This window comes from Salvelinus fontinalis, chromosome 25 (genome assembly GCF_029448725.1).
Source record: "Salvelinus fontinalis isolate EN_2023a chromosome 25, ASM2944872v1, whole genome shotgun sequence".
In the NCBI taxonomy this organism is placed as follows: Eukaryota; Metazoa; Chordata; class Actinopteri; order Salmoniformes; family Salmonidae; genus Salvelinus; species Salvelinus fontinalis.
In genome coordinates, this window is record NC_074689.1 from 30,889,168 (window position 1) to 30,905,459 (window position 16,292).

General features: G+C 42.1%; 1 protein-coding gene across 2 annotated transcripts in view; it reads right to left on the bottom strand.

The window, feature by feature from the left end:
- Positions 1-318: 318 nt before the first annotated feature.
- Positions 319-16,292, bottom strand: part of LOC129823100 (receptor activity-modifying protein 3-like) — a 34,652-nt gene continuing 18,678 nt past the window's right edge. The window contains exons 2-5 of one of the 2 annotated variants that reach the window (XM_055881856.1): positions 10,663-10,706; positions 10,480-10,509; positions 9,962-10,124; positions 319-1,707 (exon numbers count right to left, since the gene is read on the bottom strand). In XM_055881856.1, the coding sequence (XP_055737831.1) occupies positions 1,452-1,707; positions 9,962-10,124; positions 10,480-10,498 (438 nt within the window). In that variant the 5' untranslated portion in view covers positions 10,499-10,509; positions 10,663-10,706 and the 3' untranslated portion in view covers positions 319-1,451. The remainder of the gene's footprint in view (positions 1,708-9,961; positions 10,125-10,479; positions 10,510-10,662; positions 10,707-16,292) is intronic. The other variant, XM_055881855.1, reaches the window with a different exon arrangement.

Below are 16,292 nucleotides of genomic sequence, written 5' to 3' on the forward strand. Positions count from 1 at the left end.
ATCTAGCACCCGGGAGGCCCCTAGTGTCTGAAAACTTTCTGACGGCACTGTATAGTGTAGTTTGAAGCGTAATTGATCGTGTTTAACTATGTTTACACTTGAAATGTCAAAACAATATTATTTTGTTATGGCCTCTAGAACCCTTACTAATACATTTTCAGAGTTGCATTTGAGTTTTGCTTCGAACCAGTAAAGACATGTACTACATCTCAAAGATGAATGCAATTTGTAGAAGTAGGAATTCATTGGAAAGGCAGAGGGCAGAAAGAGGCAGAACATTTCACCATGGACATGTTGATTAATAACCAAAGCAGGGACTTATTCTAAGTCATTTAATTAAAACATTAAATAGCAGTACAGTAAATAATCCAATAGCTCCTCAATACCAAAAGTTTACTTCTGGCAAAATGAAATTATCTCAGAATGAGTCCCTAATCTTGACAGTGATTTACGTTCCTACCTCCCACACCTCCCCGGAACGATAAAACAGCAGAATTAAATACAAATTAGCGTGAGCAGAATTCCTGCAGATGTTACACCAAATAAGCAATGCAATCAGTGATAACAACTTCTGCGCTATTGCCACGACAACGCAGAGACATGAGTAATAATGAAGGTAGATTCAGTATGTGCTCGCCGGCGCCCCACAAACACTGCAAGAGAACAACTGCTCTATTATAAGCTACACATATAGGGCTTGTTCACACTCAATGGCCAAGTTCACACTCAATTCCCTATATCACGAACATGTATGAACATGAAAATATGCTTTTTCTGTCTGAATTTAAGCTTTGGGTTAGGCATAAGGTTAGGGATGTGGTTAAGGTTTGGGCAAAATTGAATCAGGGTTAGGGTAAAATCACCTTTTTTTTTATCCGTCTGTGCAACTTGACCCGATAGTGACAGCACATAAGAACAGATGAGGAAGTGTGAAGAAGAAACAGTACTGTACAGAAAGCATGGCGGCGATGCGGGACCAAAATGTAGTTTCTATACAGTAGACGGCACTGGTACAGAAAAGTACTATGCATATTCACGTCTCAGTTTGTCCATGTTCTCCTATTGAGAAGACTTCTTCATGAGAATATATTTAAAAGTTTAACCATGTCTTATAAATTATGATATTTAAGCAGTCCCTGGGCCTCAGTCCCATTTCATACAAAGGATCTACAATCCTAAATGTCTCGTATGTGTCTTGGGTCCTTGGGTACAGTATATCTATCAAAAGGCCTTGGAGTTTGGATGCATCTCCTTCAAAGGCGTTAAGTGGCTTCTTTTAATCCTTTCAATCCACCATAATCCTGAAATGACACAATGAACAAACAAAAGTTCCCTCCGTAGGTTCCCTACCTGTCTTCCCTAACCCAATTCCTCATCTAGGGTTCAATAAAGACGTTTATGGGTCTCTGGACATGCTGGACAGTCACATGGGAACCAAACCAACCAACATCCTAAGCCAGGACGTCGCTGCGCTTGCTGCACCACACCACCAGCGCGATCATGGCCAGGGTGAGAAAGACAGGGATGAGGATGAGGATGGTGAGTGTGTCGTCCGGCGGGTCCACCAGGATCACCCTCTCCAGGGTGCAGTTGGAGAAGAAGTGCTTGTGGATCCGGATGATGTAGCTCTCCACCAGAGGGTTGGGCCAGTAGCAGTTGATGCGCTCGGCGTTGGTCTCCGTGCACAGCGAGAAAAGGTGGTACTCACTGCAGAGAGAGCAGAGGAACACAAAGGGTTAAAAAAAACTGGGCATACAGGCTTTTGTTCCAACCTTGATCTAACAGCCTATGAGCAGCTGATCAGTAGATTCAGGTGTGTTAAGGCAGGGCTGGAACAAAAGCTTGCCCTCCCAGTAGCTCTCCAGGAGGGTGGTTTGCCAATCCCTGGTCCAAAGGGCAGAGGACCACAAACTGTTTAGTCGATCAGAGGGCAGAGGAACACAAAGTGATTAGCCAATCAGAAGGCAGGGTGAGGGGAATCTGGTGCCAGGGATTAGAATGAAAATCATGTTCTCTGTATCTCAACATTTATTCTCTATTTCAGGGGATAAGAAGAGTTAAGGGGTCTATTTAGCAGTATAGCTGTTACCATACGCTCAGCTACTTAGGTAGGATGTGTCTAAACTGAGAAATAGGGAGGGTTTATCTCTCAAATTCTTACTCTGCAAAAAAAGTTCTCTCTCTCAATAGATAGATAGAGGCTAAAGTCCTGCATCTTGTTTCATAATACTTTATCAGTGACTGGTTTGTGGTCTCACGTGATCGTTACATCAATCTAGTCAACAGACAAATAGGCTGGTCCCACTTTAAATGAACAACAACATGTAGAGCATTCATAAAGCCTTCATAAGCACTACTTAGATACATGAGACATAGTCCACTACGTCATATACCCATAAGTATGTCCTCCTTTATAGAATATGACACAAGCCAGTAGATGATTTGTGAAGAATCTATGTAGTGCTTATGAAGCCTTTAAGAATATGTTATGAAGCCCTTGTAACTTTCTGTTTGTTTTTAAATGGGACAAATGTGTTTATTTCACTGTGGAAAATGACGGAGTAGCCATATGCCTAGGAAACTAATGACACAGACCCTGTGGCCAGATGTGTGTGTCCTCCTCATTGTTTACTTCATTAGCTACTAGTTGTACCCAGACTGCCTCATTAGGGTCAATTTCTGTGTGTCTTACAAAGTGCACTAAAAGCAACCCATTAGAACATAAACATGACACAAATGAGCTGCACTTTCAAGGCTTGGTATAGTACACGTTTAGGAGCTAAATGGGTGATTAGAGCCGAGATAATAGCCATCTAGGTGTCATGGGGTCCCAGCCATGATGTTCACCTAGCAAAACAAATCATATCAGCCCCTGTTCGATGAAACTAGTCAAGACAAATGGTTAGTTCTATATTTATCTTCAGTTTCCCCTCCAATGCCTTTCACACTAGCGGTGTGGTTTGACGTCAGCCAATCCCCGTCATTGCTTTCAGACGACCTCCACCTAAGTGCTGCAAATTGAATGAGCCTCGATCAAGCGTATAAATTGTGTCTCCATATGGACATAAGCTACCTGATTGCCGAGATAAGGGAGGCTGCTGTAAAGTCAATGGATTGGTTGTATGGTAACTCTGGAATAGCTTTTTGGCTTGGATATTATTGTAAAAAAACGATTGTAAAACACAGACTGAAAAGTTGACCACAGACTGAAAAATGATGGAATATATCAAATTAGGATTTATGTTTACCAAGAATTTGACGCTGTGTGCTGTGTTGTCTTTTATCATTTAAAACTGCAAAATCTTTCCTATCATTAGAAGGACCAATGAATTCTTATAAAAGCTGATATTGACTCTTTCGTAACAATTTTATTTGTATTTATTTAACCTTTATTTACGTAGACAAGTCAGTTAAGAACAAATTCTTATTTACAATGACAGCCTACCCCAGCCAAACTCTAACCCGGACGACGCTGGGCCAATTGTGCGCCGCCCTATGATACTCCCAATCACGGCCGGTTGTGATACAGCCTGGAATTGAACCAGGGTCTGTAGTGAAGCCTCTAGCACTGAAATGCAGTGCCTTAGACTGCTGCGGCACTCAGGAGCCCGAAAAGGGTCACATTTTGAAAGAATGTCGTTTTTCCATCCACAAAGAGCATTCAAGAGGCAACTCATTAAGGAATGGATCGAAATGTACAGGATGGTTACCTGGAGGAAGATGGGGAAGTTTCATGCTTTTTCAATTTCAATCTATTCGATGGGAGGGAATAGACTGAAATCAATTTGTAATTGATTACATTTCTATATTTCTCAGAATTTGTTGCTTATTAGGCTATATATCAATGTGTGCCTGATGTGTACCCCATCTCTAATTCTCAGCTGAGCATGTAATATCAAGTGTGCCTATAGGCTATTTGGTGTGGTCTCAATCAAATAATCCATAGCCTATAGGCTATAAGCTATGAAGTGCATGATCAGAGAAGCACAGCGCAAAGTTATATTTCTAAGATAGGCTATAGTGTAGGTTATAGTCAACTATGTTCTGTTCAGAAACTAAAAAGGTTCTGATTATATAAAGTGATCTATAACAGTATTTCCAGCAGCCCTTAACATTTGGTGTAAGAGAAGAGCTGAGGAGACGGTTATTCAGATTCAGATGTATTCCTCCTGTAAGGAAGGCGAACAAGTTCCATGCTTCCCACTCGCAGTGCCAGAACAAAACCAACCCTCAATGCCAACATTACATGTCAAATTCACTGCCAAACCTTGCCTGGACAAATATTATTGAAAAAATTACCTTAAAGCCTTTTGGGTCCGTTTAAATTAGCAGTGGCTTTTGAAATACATCTGAACCGTGGAGCACAGTCTCCCCTGGCCACATAGAATACTTTCAGGTTGTCACACCGTGATCTGTTTCACCTGTCCTTATGATTGTCTCCACCCCCCTCCAGGTGTCGCCCATCTTCCCCCATTATCCCCTGTGTATTTATACCTGTGTTCTCTGTTTGTCCGTTGCCAGTTCATCTTGTTTGTCAAGTCAACCAGCGGTTTTCTCAGCTCCCGCTTTTTCCCAGTCTCGCTTTTCTCGCCCCCCCTGGGTTTGACCCTTGCCTGTCCTGTCTCTGAGGCCGCCTGCCATCCTGTACCTTTACCCCACCTCTGAATTACTGACCTCTGCCTGACCTAACCCTGCATGCCATCCTGTATCTTTGCCCCTATACTCTGGATTATCGACCCGTTGACCTGTTGTAGCCTGCCTTGACCTGTTGTAGCCTGCCTTGACCTGTTGTAGCCTGCCTTGACCTGTTGTAGCCTGCCTTGACCTGTTGTAGCCTGCCTTGACCTGTTGTAGCCTGCCTTGACCTGTTGTAGCCTGCCTTGACCTGTTGTAGCTTGCCTTGACCTGTTGTAGCCTGCCTTGACCTGTTGTAGCCTGCCTTGACCTGTTGTAGCCTGCCTTGACCTGTTGTAGCCTGCCTTGACCTGTTGTAGCCTGCCTTGACCTGTTGTAGCCTGCCTTGACCTGTTGTAGCCTGCCTTGACCTGTTGTAGCCTGCCTTGACCTGTTGTAGCCTGCCCTGTTGCTATAATAAACATTGTTACTTCGACAGTCTGCATCTGGGTCTTACCTTGATCCCTGATACAGGGTAAGTAAAAGATATTGGAAAGTGAAGATATTCTTTTTTAATTCTTTTTTAAATTATTTATTACAAAAAAACACAAGGAAGGGGTAACATTAAAGTATTAGAACATGAAGGACAAACAATACAGCATCAAGACACTATCAAACATGTATCAGGCTTTCCGCAACAGAGCCATCCTTATGTGTGAGGGTGCGTGTGCATGATAGTGATATAAAATATGTCATAGTTTCCTTTTCATGATCACAATCTTGTGAAACCCGAACCCTCCAAGATCCCCCCACAGTTCCCCAATAGCTGTCCCTCAACCATTCGAGACCCCTCCCACAGTCCCCCCTGAAGAAAAAATATAAAAAATATAATTAATTCCATTCCCCACCCCCAAGAACCCGCCAATGCACCAACAACCAAGAGAATGAACTGAAGAGAAAAAAGGAAAAGACAGAAGAAAATAGCAAACAACAATGCAATTGTTTTTTTTACAAATAATAATACATTTAAAACAAAGGACATCAAGGACAACTGAAATCATAACAGCGATGCCTACTGTATATGTTTGTGTGCATGTCTGGCACTATTACATGTAGTTGTGTGTTCTTGTATGTGTTTATTTGAATGAGAGTGTGTGTATAGGCATGTGTACAAACACCTGCAAGGGAAGATATTCTTTGCTGAAGCCATATAATATCCTCTTTATAAGGTCTAGAAAGATGCTTCAGAAATCGAATCGAAGTCTTTATGCATGTTCTTCTGTAGAAAGCCTTGATAAAGCGCTTGTTTCAAATGAGACCCTGTTTTGAAGTGTTGAGTCCAGCTTGTAAAAAACATAACATAATTATGTCTGATTGTGTAGAGTCAATCAGGTTGTCAGAAGAATCTATGCTGCTGAAAGATTTATCGTAGTCTGCATTTGCCCTTAAACGTAAAAGAATACACACAAAAAAATGACATATTTAGAGAGGAATACTTGTTGGAAGAGAGGACACACTTTATCACTCACATTTTAGATGGAATATAGCAAGATTGTTTTGGATTATGGTTGTTTAGGCCAATGTTTTATCCCAGGAGATCAACCTGGGGCATGGGGGGAAAAAACTGATCTCTTCAAGTGATACATTTATTTTATTTCCAACTCCTCTCCCCATATGTCCTCTCTGACTGGTTATGTACTGACTTCATTAAATGTTTTACTAAATCACACAGACAGTAAATTCTCATTGTGTTTGCAAATGGCTGCCGGGATGCCATTTAAGGCCACTCTAACATGCACTGATGACCCTGGAGCATCTGTTAGTTGAAAGACAGACCAGGCCTGCTGATGATAATGTCCTTGTGTTAATATTCATTAGGAGGGGATGGCACCGTACCTGGCAATGGCATTCAGGGTCTGGCCTGCTCAGCGGTCCCATTTGCTTGACTGTGTACCCGTGGTTCAGATTTGCTCATTTGAATTAATATAGCTGGCCATACATTTTAGAGAGCGTTCACTCTAACATGTAATGACGCCTCACTGACACGGCCACATGCTTTGTTTCTCTCAGCGCGGAACCACTGGCGTTTAGTCATGGATGCCAAGGGACCCCAAGCTTTCCCTTCAATTTGCAAGAGGCTGAATGTATCTCACCGGAGAAAGCATCCGAGCGAGTAAAACAGCGCCCCTCTGTCTCTGTATGTGTAGGCCATATATCTGATGCTGTCTGGTCAAAAAGAGTATAACATTGTTGCCACCTGTAGCATTGAATGCAATGGACACCGGCGAGAATTTGACCTCACTTGATTTTAAAAAGTATAAAATAATAGCCAATTAGCATTGAGCTCAACTGTGAATGGTCCAAAAAACAGTGTCAAAGGAATTGGCTTCAATCACGCCGAGAGCCAAAAGTCATTGACAGAAACAACTTGAATTGTTGCCTCTCATTGTGTTGTTGTCCTCCGGTGACTAGCTAGCTAAAATGGGCCCTTTCCTAAATTACCCATGGATGGAGATAAGGATTTGGACTTGTGGTTTTACTTAATTCTCCGTACTGGCCAATGATTAATGGTGATTCTGATCCAACCATGAATTCATACATTGTACCCCTGGCCTGAGAGGATGGAAGTTCAAATGTAGCTAGATGTAGAAGGCTAACGTTAACTAGCTGGCTCATTGTTCCCCATGAAAGCAAGTTAGGCTAGCAAGCAAGCATTTTAGCCAGGTAGCCTAGGACAACAAAAAATAAAAGAGTGTACTGTATGACAGTCATAGGACGTTTCGTCAACATGAGAGGATGGCATTGGATTTCTCTACAAGTAGCGTAAGTCAACATGTTTTTTCTACTTGCATGAATGCACACGCACACACACACACACACACACACACACACACACACACACACACACACACACAGAAATCAGAACCATGGACAGCCACATCATATTTAGCTTACGTTGATTGAACAATTTAAAAAATATATATCTTTTAGTTTTCACCGTATTAGACTGAGCATAGGTGATGTTGAGATGGTGCTGGAATAGTGGAGGCAGCTCCTGTTTTCTTTGAGACTTAAGGTAACTCTCCGTGGTGCTAAATCAATAGTTGTTTAGTAGTCCGACAATGTCGGAAACATTAACTTGCTTGACAATGCTGTAGGTCATGCAACTGTTATATGCAATATCCTTTGTGGACTTCACCGACAGGTTGCTCTCCGGTTTTGTAATGAAACAAAGGTGAGGTTGAAGTTGTTCTACCACTGTGTCTTCTTATTGTCTCAGCCTTAGGCCTACATATCAAGGTTGCAAGGCATATGAATTAACAGGTTATAGAGCAAACAACCCCAATATCACAATACATAGGATGTAATATGGCTTTTGGGGGGGGGGGGGGGGCTTCACCAGTGATTTAGTAAAAAAAATATATATATATATATATATTTTACCCACGCACCACTACTGCACGGAACATAAACGAGGACCACTGTTTACATCAATCCAGAATCACAGATTATTGTGAAATAGACACATAAAGACAGTAGGTTACTTAAGACAGAAACGATACGAGGGAGGTTGGTGGACGAGGATGAATAGATGGATGGGCATATAACATCTAGCAACCCAAAGATTGCATGCTCGAATCTCATCACTGATAACTTTAGCATTTAGCTAATTAGCAAATTTGCAACTACTTCCTACTTTTTAGCTACTTTGTAACTACTTAGCATGTTAGCTACCCCTTCCCCTTCCCCTAACCTTAACCCTTTACCTCCTTAGCTAGCATGTTAGCTAACCCTAACTTAAATCCGTAAACCTAACCTTAACCCCTAACTTGATAGTGTGTTGGTTTACATAAAGGTCCTTCACTTTCTCCCTTTTTCAATGTCTGTGTCTCTCTCGCTCTCTTTCATCAGAGTGCCACAGGCTCCCTGGAGATGTCCATGAGAATACATATCTCATGAATAACACATTAACAAATACTTTAAACATCATTCTCAAATGCTCCTCATGAAAAAGCTGGTATGTATGGTAATGACTGTCTCATGAAGAGAGAAATTTCTTGACAATATGAGCTACTGGACAATATAAGAGGTATTGTACTAGGTACAATATATGTGTATTCTTCCTAGAATTCCTTATCTAAAGCTTCAAGTGTATCATGTTGTATTCTTTACAAAAAAAGCACAGTGTAAACTTAGCATCAAATGAAGCTTGTGCCCTGTTGAAATAAACAGAATGGAACTTTCAATGGCTGGTTATTACAAAAGGCCTTATGGTTCAACTTCTGTCGAAACCCTGTCTGTGGAAGATGGGGTTTACATGTATGTTTTCCTTACATCCAATATTTGTAAATATCTTGTCTAAATACAACATGGAATGTTGATCTCCCGATCGGGACTCCCCACGGAGAAGTAATAGAGAAAGTGAATTTCCCCAGAAACCATGTGTGAGATGCCCACAAAGTGACTCGCAATGTTTTGATGGGCTAAAGAACAATGTCCATGAACACATTCATTCTAGGAACGGAGCAGGCTTCGCTGACACTAGGGGAAAGAGGGAAGGGTTCTTAGAAATGTCCGTTTCATCCCTATTACATTCTGTCATTCATGCTGAATTCTATTGAGGCTTAATCGAATCAAATAGGGGAAAAATCAATGTCAGGCCTCTGAATCCCCAGCACAATTATTTACATAACATTGACATTTACAGAGGGACATTTTTCTAGTGTTGATTTGCCTGTGTATGTGTGTTTGCGTGTGTGTGAATGGTTGAAGGGTGTTAGAGAACCATGCTGGGTCAGGTGCCGCTCATTGGCCAGGGGGGAATTAACACTGAGCAGGTCCAGCCAGGCAAATGGCCCGCTGGATCTACTGTGCCAACAGGCATCTGGTTTCCAATCGCCTGTTCACACACAAACAGCCAGATAGTGGGTGCAGAATCATGGCATGTTTTATTACATTTTTTACTAGACTACCTACAATGCAATACAGTATTCTTTGATTCCTCCTACATTGTGTTTTAATTGTTCTATTTAAAAGAATACTTTTTACACTGTATGTTCTGAACTTCCCCAAAATGTTGTACAACAATGTTAGTGCATTTCATAATTTTATTGGAAATGTGTTATTTTTTGGCTTCAAGTTCCAAATCTTAGACTGCATCCAAAAGCTAAAAGTTTACAAACTGGTGTAGTGGGATTACACAGGTTTTGCTTGCCGGAAGTAATCCTACCTCGGCATTCTGACATGGATTAATATAACAGTTATACTGAGTGCCCTTAAGAGCTGGGTCAGTGCATTGATAGACGGACTCTTTGGCTTGTTCTGATAAGATTGAAAAGGCTTTTACCTGATGAAGTGTGTTAAGTTGCACCAGTTCTGGGGATCCACGTGGTCCATCTTTCGCTTGAATTCCTCCCCACACACCTCCATCTCCCACAGTAGCTGGGTCTCGTTGCACAGAGCCACACTAGGCCTTCGTGGTATAGACTCAACATTGATATTCTCTGTGGCTGCAAGACATAAAAAGGTCCAAATTAGAAGAAAAAAAACACGACCTTTAATGTTCCACAGTAGTATTGTCTTCATTCGGGAAAGCAGCAGGAAAAAGTACTACAACTGAAAATGGGGTGTTTCTTAATGGGTGCTAAATGAACATACTGTAACTGAATATATTGTTATTACAAATAGTGGCTATAATTTCTGGCACAGGGTAAGTCAGAAGTAAGGAATGTACATTTGATCAATTTTGCCTATTATTATTGGCACAAGGTTAAAAATGACTTATTGCAAAAAGTAGAGCATTTGTAAGCCGTGCTGCACAGTGTTTCATGTCTTGAGAAGGAGATGTAAACTAAACTTCCTTACCTGACAATCCTCTTGTCATCCAAGAGTTCACTGTCAAAGACAAAATCCCACACAAACATGAAACAGAGTTACTAGTCATGACAAGTCTCAGTGAACTTGATTACATTTAGAACCATCATTAAACGCTGTTGACAAAACACAACTGAAACCTACAGTATGTGGAACTTTTAACATAAAACTTACCAGTTTGACCAGGTGGCCATTCAATTTACAATTCCAAACACATCCTGGCAACAAAAAAATAAATGAATCCTCAGTTCATGTAACAGTGGTTTGAGCATGGTTGACTAAATGATGCTTAGAATAACAGTCATTAAAGAGTTTTCTGGTACAAATGCCAAGCTGTCCGATGTTGCTGCTGGGTTATTATAATGTTGAAGCTGAGGAGAGGGCAATAGCCCTTTTCACATTATCGTGTCGACCTGAACCAAACCGTGCCGGAAAAGATATTTACTTTCACATTGTCGTTTTCAGCAAGATTCCAGCAACTAACGTGGATGCGTAGCCAAGGACAGCTCAGTACAGTTTGGTTTGCTCTGCTTGGTTTCGGCTCAGTATTGTGAAAAGCTCTTAACTTAACTATATACACAGTACCAGTCAAAGACACACCTACTCATTCAAGGGTCTTTCTTTATTTTTACTATTTTCTACATTGTAGAATAATAGTGAAGACATCAAAACTATGAAATAACACATATGGAATCATGTAGTAACCAAAAAAGTGTTACACTAACGGCAGTCTAGCTCTTCCTCCTCCTCGGACGAGGAGAGGTGAGAAGGATCAGAGGACCAATGTGCAGCGTGGTAATTAGACATAATGAATTTAATAAAACAAAACAAGACACTATACAAACTGACAAAACACACTAACCGTCACAGTCCCATGTAGCACCAACACTGACACAGGAACAATCACCCACAAACAAACAGTGAGAACAGCCTACCTTAATATGGTTCTCAATCAGAGGAAACGTCAAACACCTGCCTCTAATTGAGAACCATATCAGGCAACACATTTAACCAAACATAGAAACAGACAAACTAGACACACAACATAGAATTCCTACCCAGCTCACGGCCTGACCAACACTAAACAAGTAAAACACATACGAACTCTGGTCAGGACGTTACATACACAAATCTAAATACAGTTGAAGTCGGAAGTTTACATACACTTCTGAGTAGGTGTGTCCAAACGTTTGACTAGTACTGTGTGTGGGTATGTATGTGTGTGTGTGTGTGTGTTTGTGTGTGGGTGTGTGTGGGTATGTATGTGTGTGTGTGTTTCTGTGAGTGTGTGTATACAGTGGGGAGAACAAGTATTTTATACACTGCCGATTTTGCAGGTTTTCCTACTTACAAAGCATGTAGAGGTCTGTAATTTTTTATCATAGGTACACTTCAACTGTGAGAGACGGAATCTAAAACAAAAATCCAGAAAATCACATTGTATGATTTTTAAGTAATTCATTTGCATTTTATTGCATGACATAAGTATTTGATACATCAGAAAAGCAGAACTTAATATTTGGTACAGAAACCTTTGTTTGCAATTACAGAGATCATACGTTTCCTGTAGTTCTTGACCAGGTTTGCACACACTGCAGCAGGGATTTTGGCCCACTCCTCCATACAGACCTTCTCCAGATCCTTCAGGTTTCGGGGCTGTTGCTGGGCAATAGGGACTTTCAGCTCCCTCCAAAGATTTTCTATTGGGTTCAGGTCTGGAGACTGGCTAGGCCACTACAGGACCTTGAGATGCTTCTTACGGAGCCACTCCTTAGTTGCCCTGGCTGTGTGTTTCGGGTCGTTGTCATGCTGGAAGACCCAGCCACGACCCATCTTCAATGCTCTTACTGAGGGAAGGTTGTTGGCCAAGATCTCGCGATACATGGCCCCATCCATCCTCCCCTCAATACGGTGCAGTCGTCCTGTCCCCTTTGCAGAAAAGCATCCCCAAAGAATGATGTTTCCACCTTCATGCTTCACGGTTGGGATGGTGTTCTTGGGGTTGTACTCATCCTTCTTCTTCCTCCAAACACGGCGAGTCAGTTAGGACATCTACTTTGTGCATGACACAAGTAATTTTACCAACAATTGTTTACAGACAGATTATTTCACGTCCTCTGGTCTGAGGAAACAAAAATAGAACTCTTTGGCCATAATGACCATTGTTATGCTTGGAGGAAAATTAGGGAGGCTTGCAAGCCAAAGAACACCATCCAAACCGTGAAGCACGGGGGTGGCAGCATCATGTTGTGGGGGTGCTTTGCCGCAGGAGGGACTGGTGAACTTCACAAAATAGAATGCAGGAAAATTACGTGGATATATTGAAGATACATCTCAAGACATCAGTCAGGAAGTTAAAGCTTGGTCACAAATGGGTCTTCCAAATGGACAATGACCCCAAGCATACTTCCAAAGTTGTGGCAAAATGGCCTAAGGACAACAAAGTCAAGGTATTGGAGTGGCCATCACAAAGCCCTGACCTCAATCCCATAGAAAAAGTTGTGGGCAGAACGAAAAAGTGTGTGCGAGCAAGGAGCTCTACAAACCTGACTCAGTTAGAGCAAGGGGCAACACTACTTCTAGGTTTCAGAGCAAGTGACGTAACTGATTGAAACGCTACTAGCGCGTACCCGCTAACTAGCTAGCCATTTCACATCCGTTACATTACCAAATACTAATTTAGTGTATGTACACTTCTGACCCACTGGGAATGTGATGAAATAAATAAAAGCTGAAATAAATCATTCTCTCTACTATTATTCTGACATTTCACATTCTTAAAATAAAGTGTTGATCCTAACTGACCAAAGGCAGGGGATTTTTACTAGTATTAAATGTCAGGAATTGTGAAAAACTGAGTTTAAATGTATTTGGCTAAGGTGTAGGTAAACTTCCGACTTCAACTGTATGTCTTGATGATCTTTTCAAGATATTTAAGAGAGGTCAGAGCGACAGGTCTGTAATCATTTGATGTAGATGGATGAGAGGTTTTTGGGACAGGTACAACAGCAGATTTTTTCCATAAAGATTGAATTTCCGATGCACCCAGGGACCGCTGAAAGAGAGAGCAGAAGACACCTGAGTGGAACAGTGTTTCAAGACACAACCACTTATGTTATCAGGCCCCGGGCTCTTTCGTGCTCCTTTGCTTTTGAACACTTGTTGTACGACTTCATCATCGATGACAAGCGCACTCTTGGTTGCCATGACATCCTCTTCCAGATGAGCCAGGGTAGCGGGGGCGACCCCTGTTTCAAAGCGGGTGAAGAACTTGTTTAGTTCATTGGCTGTAGAGAGGCACACCCTCTCATCCAGGCAGGGATCAATACCTTGCCTCCTTTTTCAATGGGGAGTTTGCCATATTCTTAATTCTCAATCAGGCAGACTGAGTCTCCCTGTGACATTATCTGTTGCACCTTGTCCTTTTACTGGAATCTCGACCTTCTTATCTCTTTGTTCACCTCTCTGTACATCTTTTCTTTCGAGTCGATTCCCGGAGGCAAACACTTGTTTCTTCTTATTAAGCACCACTTTCAATTCTTTGGTCACCCATGGTTTGTTGTTAGGAAATATCTTACATGTTTTTTTTGGAGATCACCAAATCAACACAGAATTCAATATAGCCAGGTATTACATTAGTCAACTCGTTCAGGTCAGCTGATGATTCTTCAAATACACTCCAGGTGGTACAGTCAAAGCATCCCTGATCAATACTATCATTGTCCCACACCTGTATTTGGTTTTCCACCACCTTCTCCCTTTTGAGTAACTGTCTATAAGTTGGTCGTAGAAGACCAGTATTATGATCTGATCCAGCCAGTGGAGATCTGGCCAAGGATGAATACGCTTTGGGAACCGAGCCGTAACACAAGTCAATGATCCTATCTTTTCCTTGTTAGACAAGTCACATACTGGGTGTAAGTCCTCAAATTGCGCTTAAGAGTACAGCCATTGAAATCCCCCATGATGAATTTGTGCGCATCGGGGAAAATCACATCAAGCTCTTGAGTGAGGTTAAACATTGAGTGAGGTTAAAAATGATGTCAGCTGCGTTGACACTGTTTGCTCTTGGATGGATATAAACATCTGTCAGAAAAAGCATGGTGAATTCACGGGGGAGGTAGAAGGGGCGTAGTGACACTCACAGTAGCTCTGTATCAGGAGTGCAGATTGTTATCCTGACAATCGTAGTTTTACACCATCTGTCATTTATCAGAACCCAGACTGCCTCCGTGCTCCTTGCCAGTAGCGTCACTCTCTCTGTCGATATGAGTGATGGTGAATATGTTAGGGTTGACTTCAGAGTCGGGCACCGCCTCCGACAGCCAAGTTTCAGAAAAGGCCATCACACAGGCCTCCCTGTATTCATATAGATACTGTGAGTTTGCCCACAATTCGTCCATTTTTACCTTAAACGTTTGGACATTGGAGAGCAGGATAGTTGGAAGCGGAATCTTTGTTTTGTTCCTTCTCAACCTCTGCCGCACACCGCCTTTCCTGCCCCTTTTCCTCTTCCTTCTTAATAGTCCTTCACCCAGGTTGTTTTGTCTCACGATCTCTGCAGGTATGTCCCCTTTGATCTGTTCTCCCGAATGTGAGTTATTACATTGTAAAAGAGTTTCTGCTGTTGCGGATGTGTGGTGCCGCCGACTTTCTCATAGATTTGTATCCTGTTTTAGGTACAAGCAAAGGGAATCCAAGTAGGAGAATAATCCACTGTACGCACTTCATGTCGCTCTACCGTAGCCTAATCGGTAATCAGATGCAACATAAAACCGTATTAAACTACTAAAAGCAAAGCAACAAAAACAGACGAGTTTAAACAAAGAACAAGGAACAAACAAACGCTGCAGGGCACCATAGGACAGGATAGGATAGGATAGGACAGGATAGGACAGGATAGGACAGGATAGGATAGGATAGGATAGGACAGGATAGGACAGGATAGGACAGGATAGGACAGGATAGGATAGGACAGGATAGGACAGGATAGGACAGTATAGGATAGGATAGGACAGGATAGGATAGGACAGGATAGGACAGGATAGGACAGGATAGGATAGGACAGAATAGGACAGGATAGGATAGGATAGGATAGGACAGGATAGGATAGGACAGGATAGGACAGGATAGGACAGGAGAGGATAGGATAGGACAGGATAGGATAGGATAGGACAGGACAGGATAGGATAGGATAGGACAGGATAGGACAGGATAGGATAGGACAGGATAGGACAGGATAGGATAGGACAGGATAGGATAGGATAGGACAGGATGGGATAGGATAGGATAGGACAGGATAGGACAGGACAGGATAGGATAGGATAGGATAGGACAGGATAAGACAGGATAGGATAGGACAGGATAGGACAGGACAGGATAGGATAGGACAGGACAGGACAGGACAGGATAGGATAGGATAGGACAGGACAGGACAGGATAGGACAGGATAGGACAGGACAAGATAGGATAGGATATGATAGGATAGGACAGGATAGGATAGGATAGGATAGGATAGGATAGGACAGGATAGGATAGGATAGGACAGGATAGGACAGGACAGGATAGGATAGGACAGGACAGGATAGGATAGGATAGGACAGGATAGGACAGGATAGGACAGGATAGGATAGGATAGGATAGGACAGGATAGGACAGGATAGGATAGGACAGGACAGGATAGGACAGGAGAGGATAGGATAGGACAGGATAGGACAGGATAGGATAGGACAGGACAGGACAGGATAGGATAGGATAGGATAGGATAGGACAGGATAGGACAGGATAGGATAGGATAGGACAGG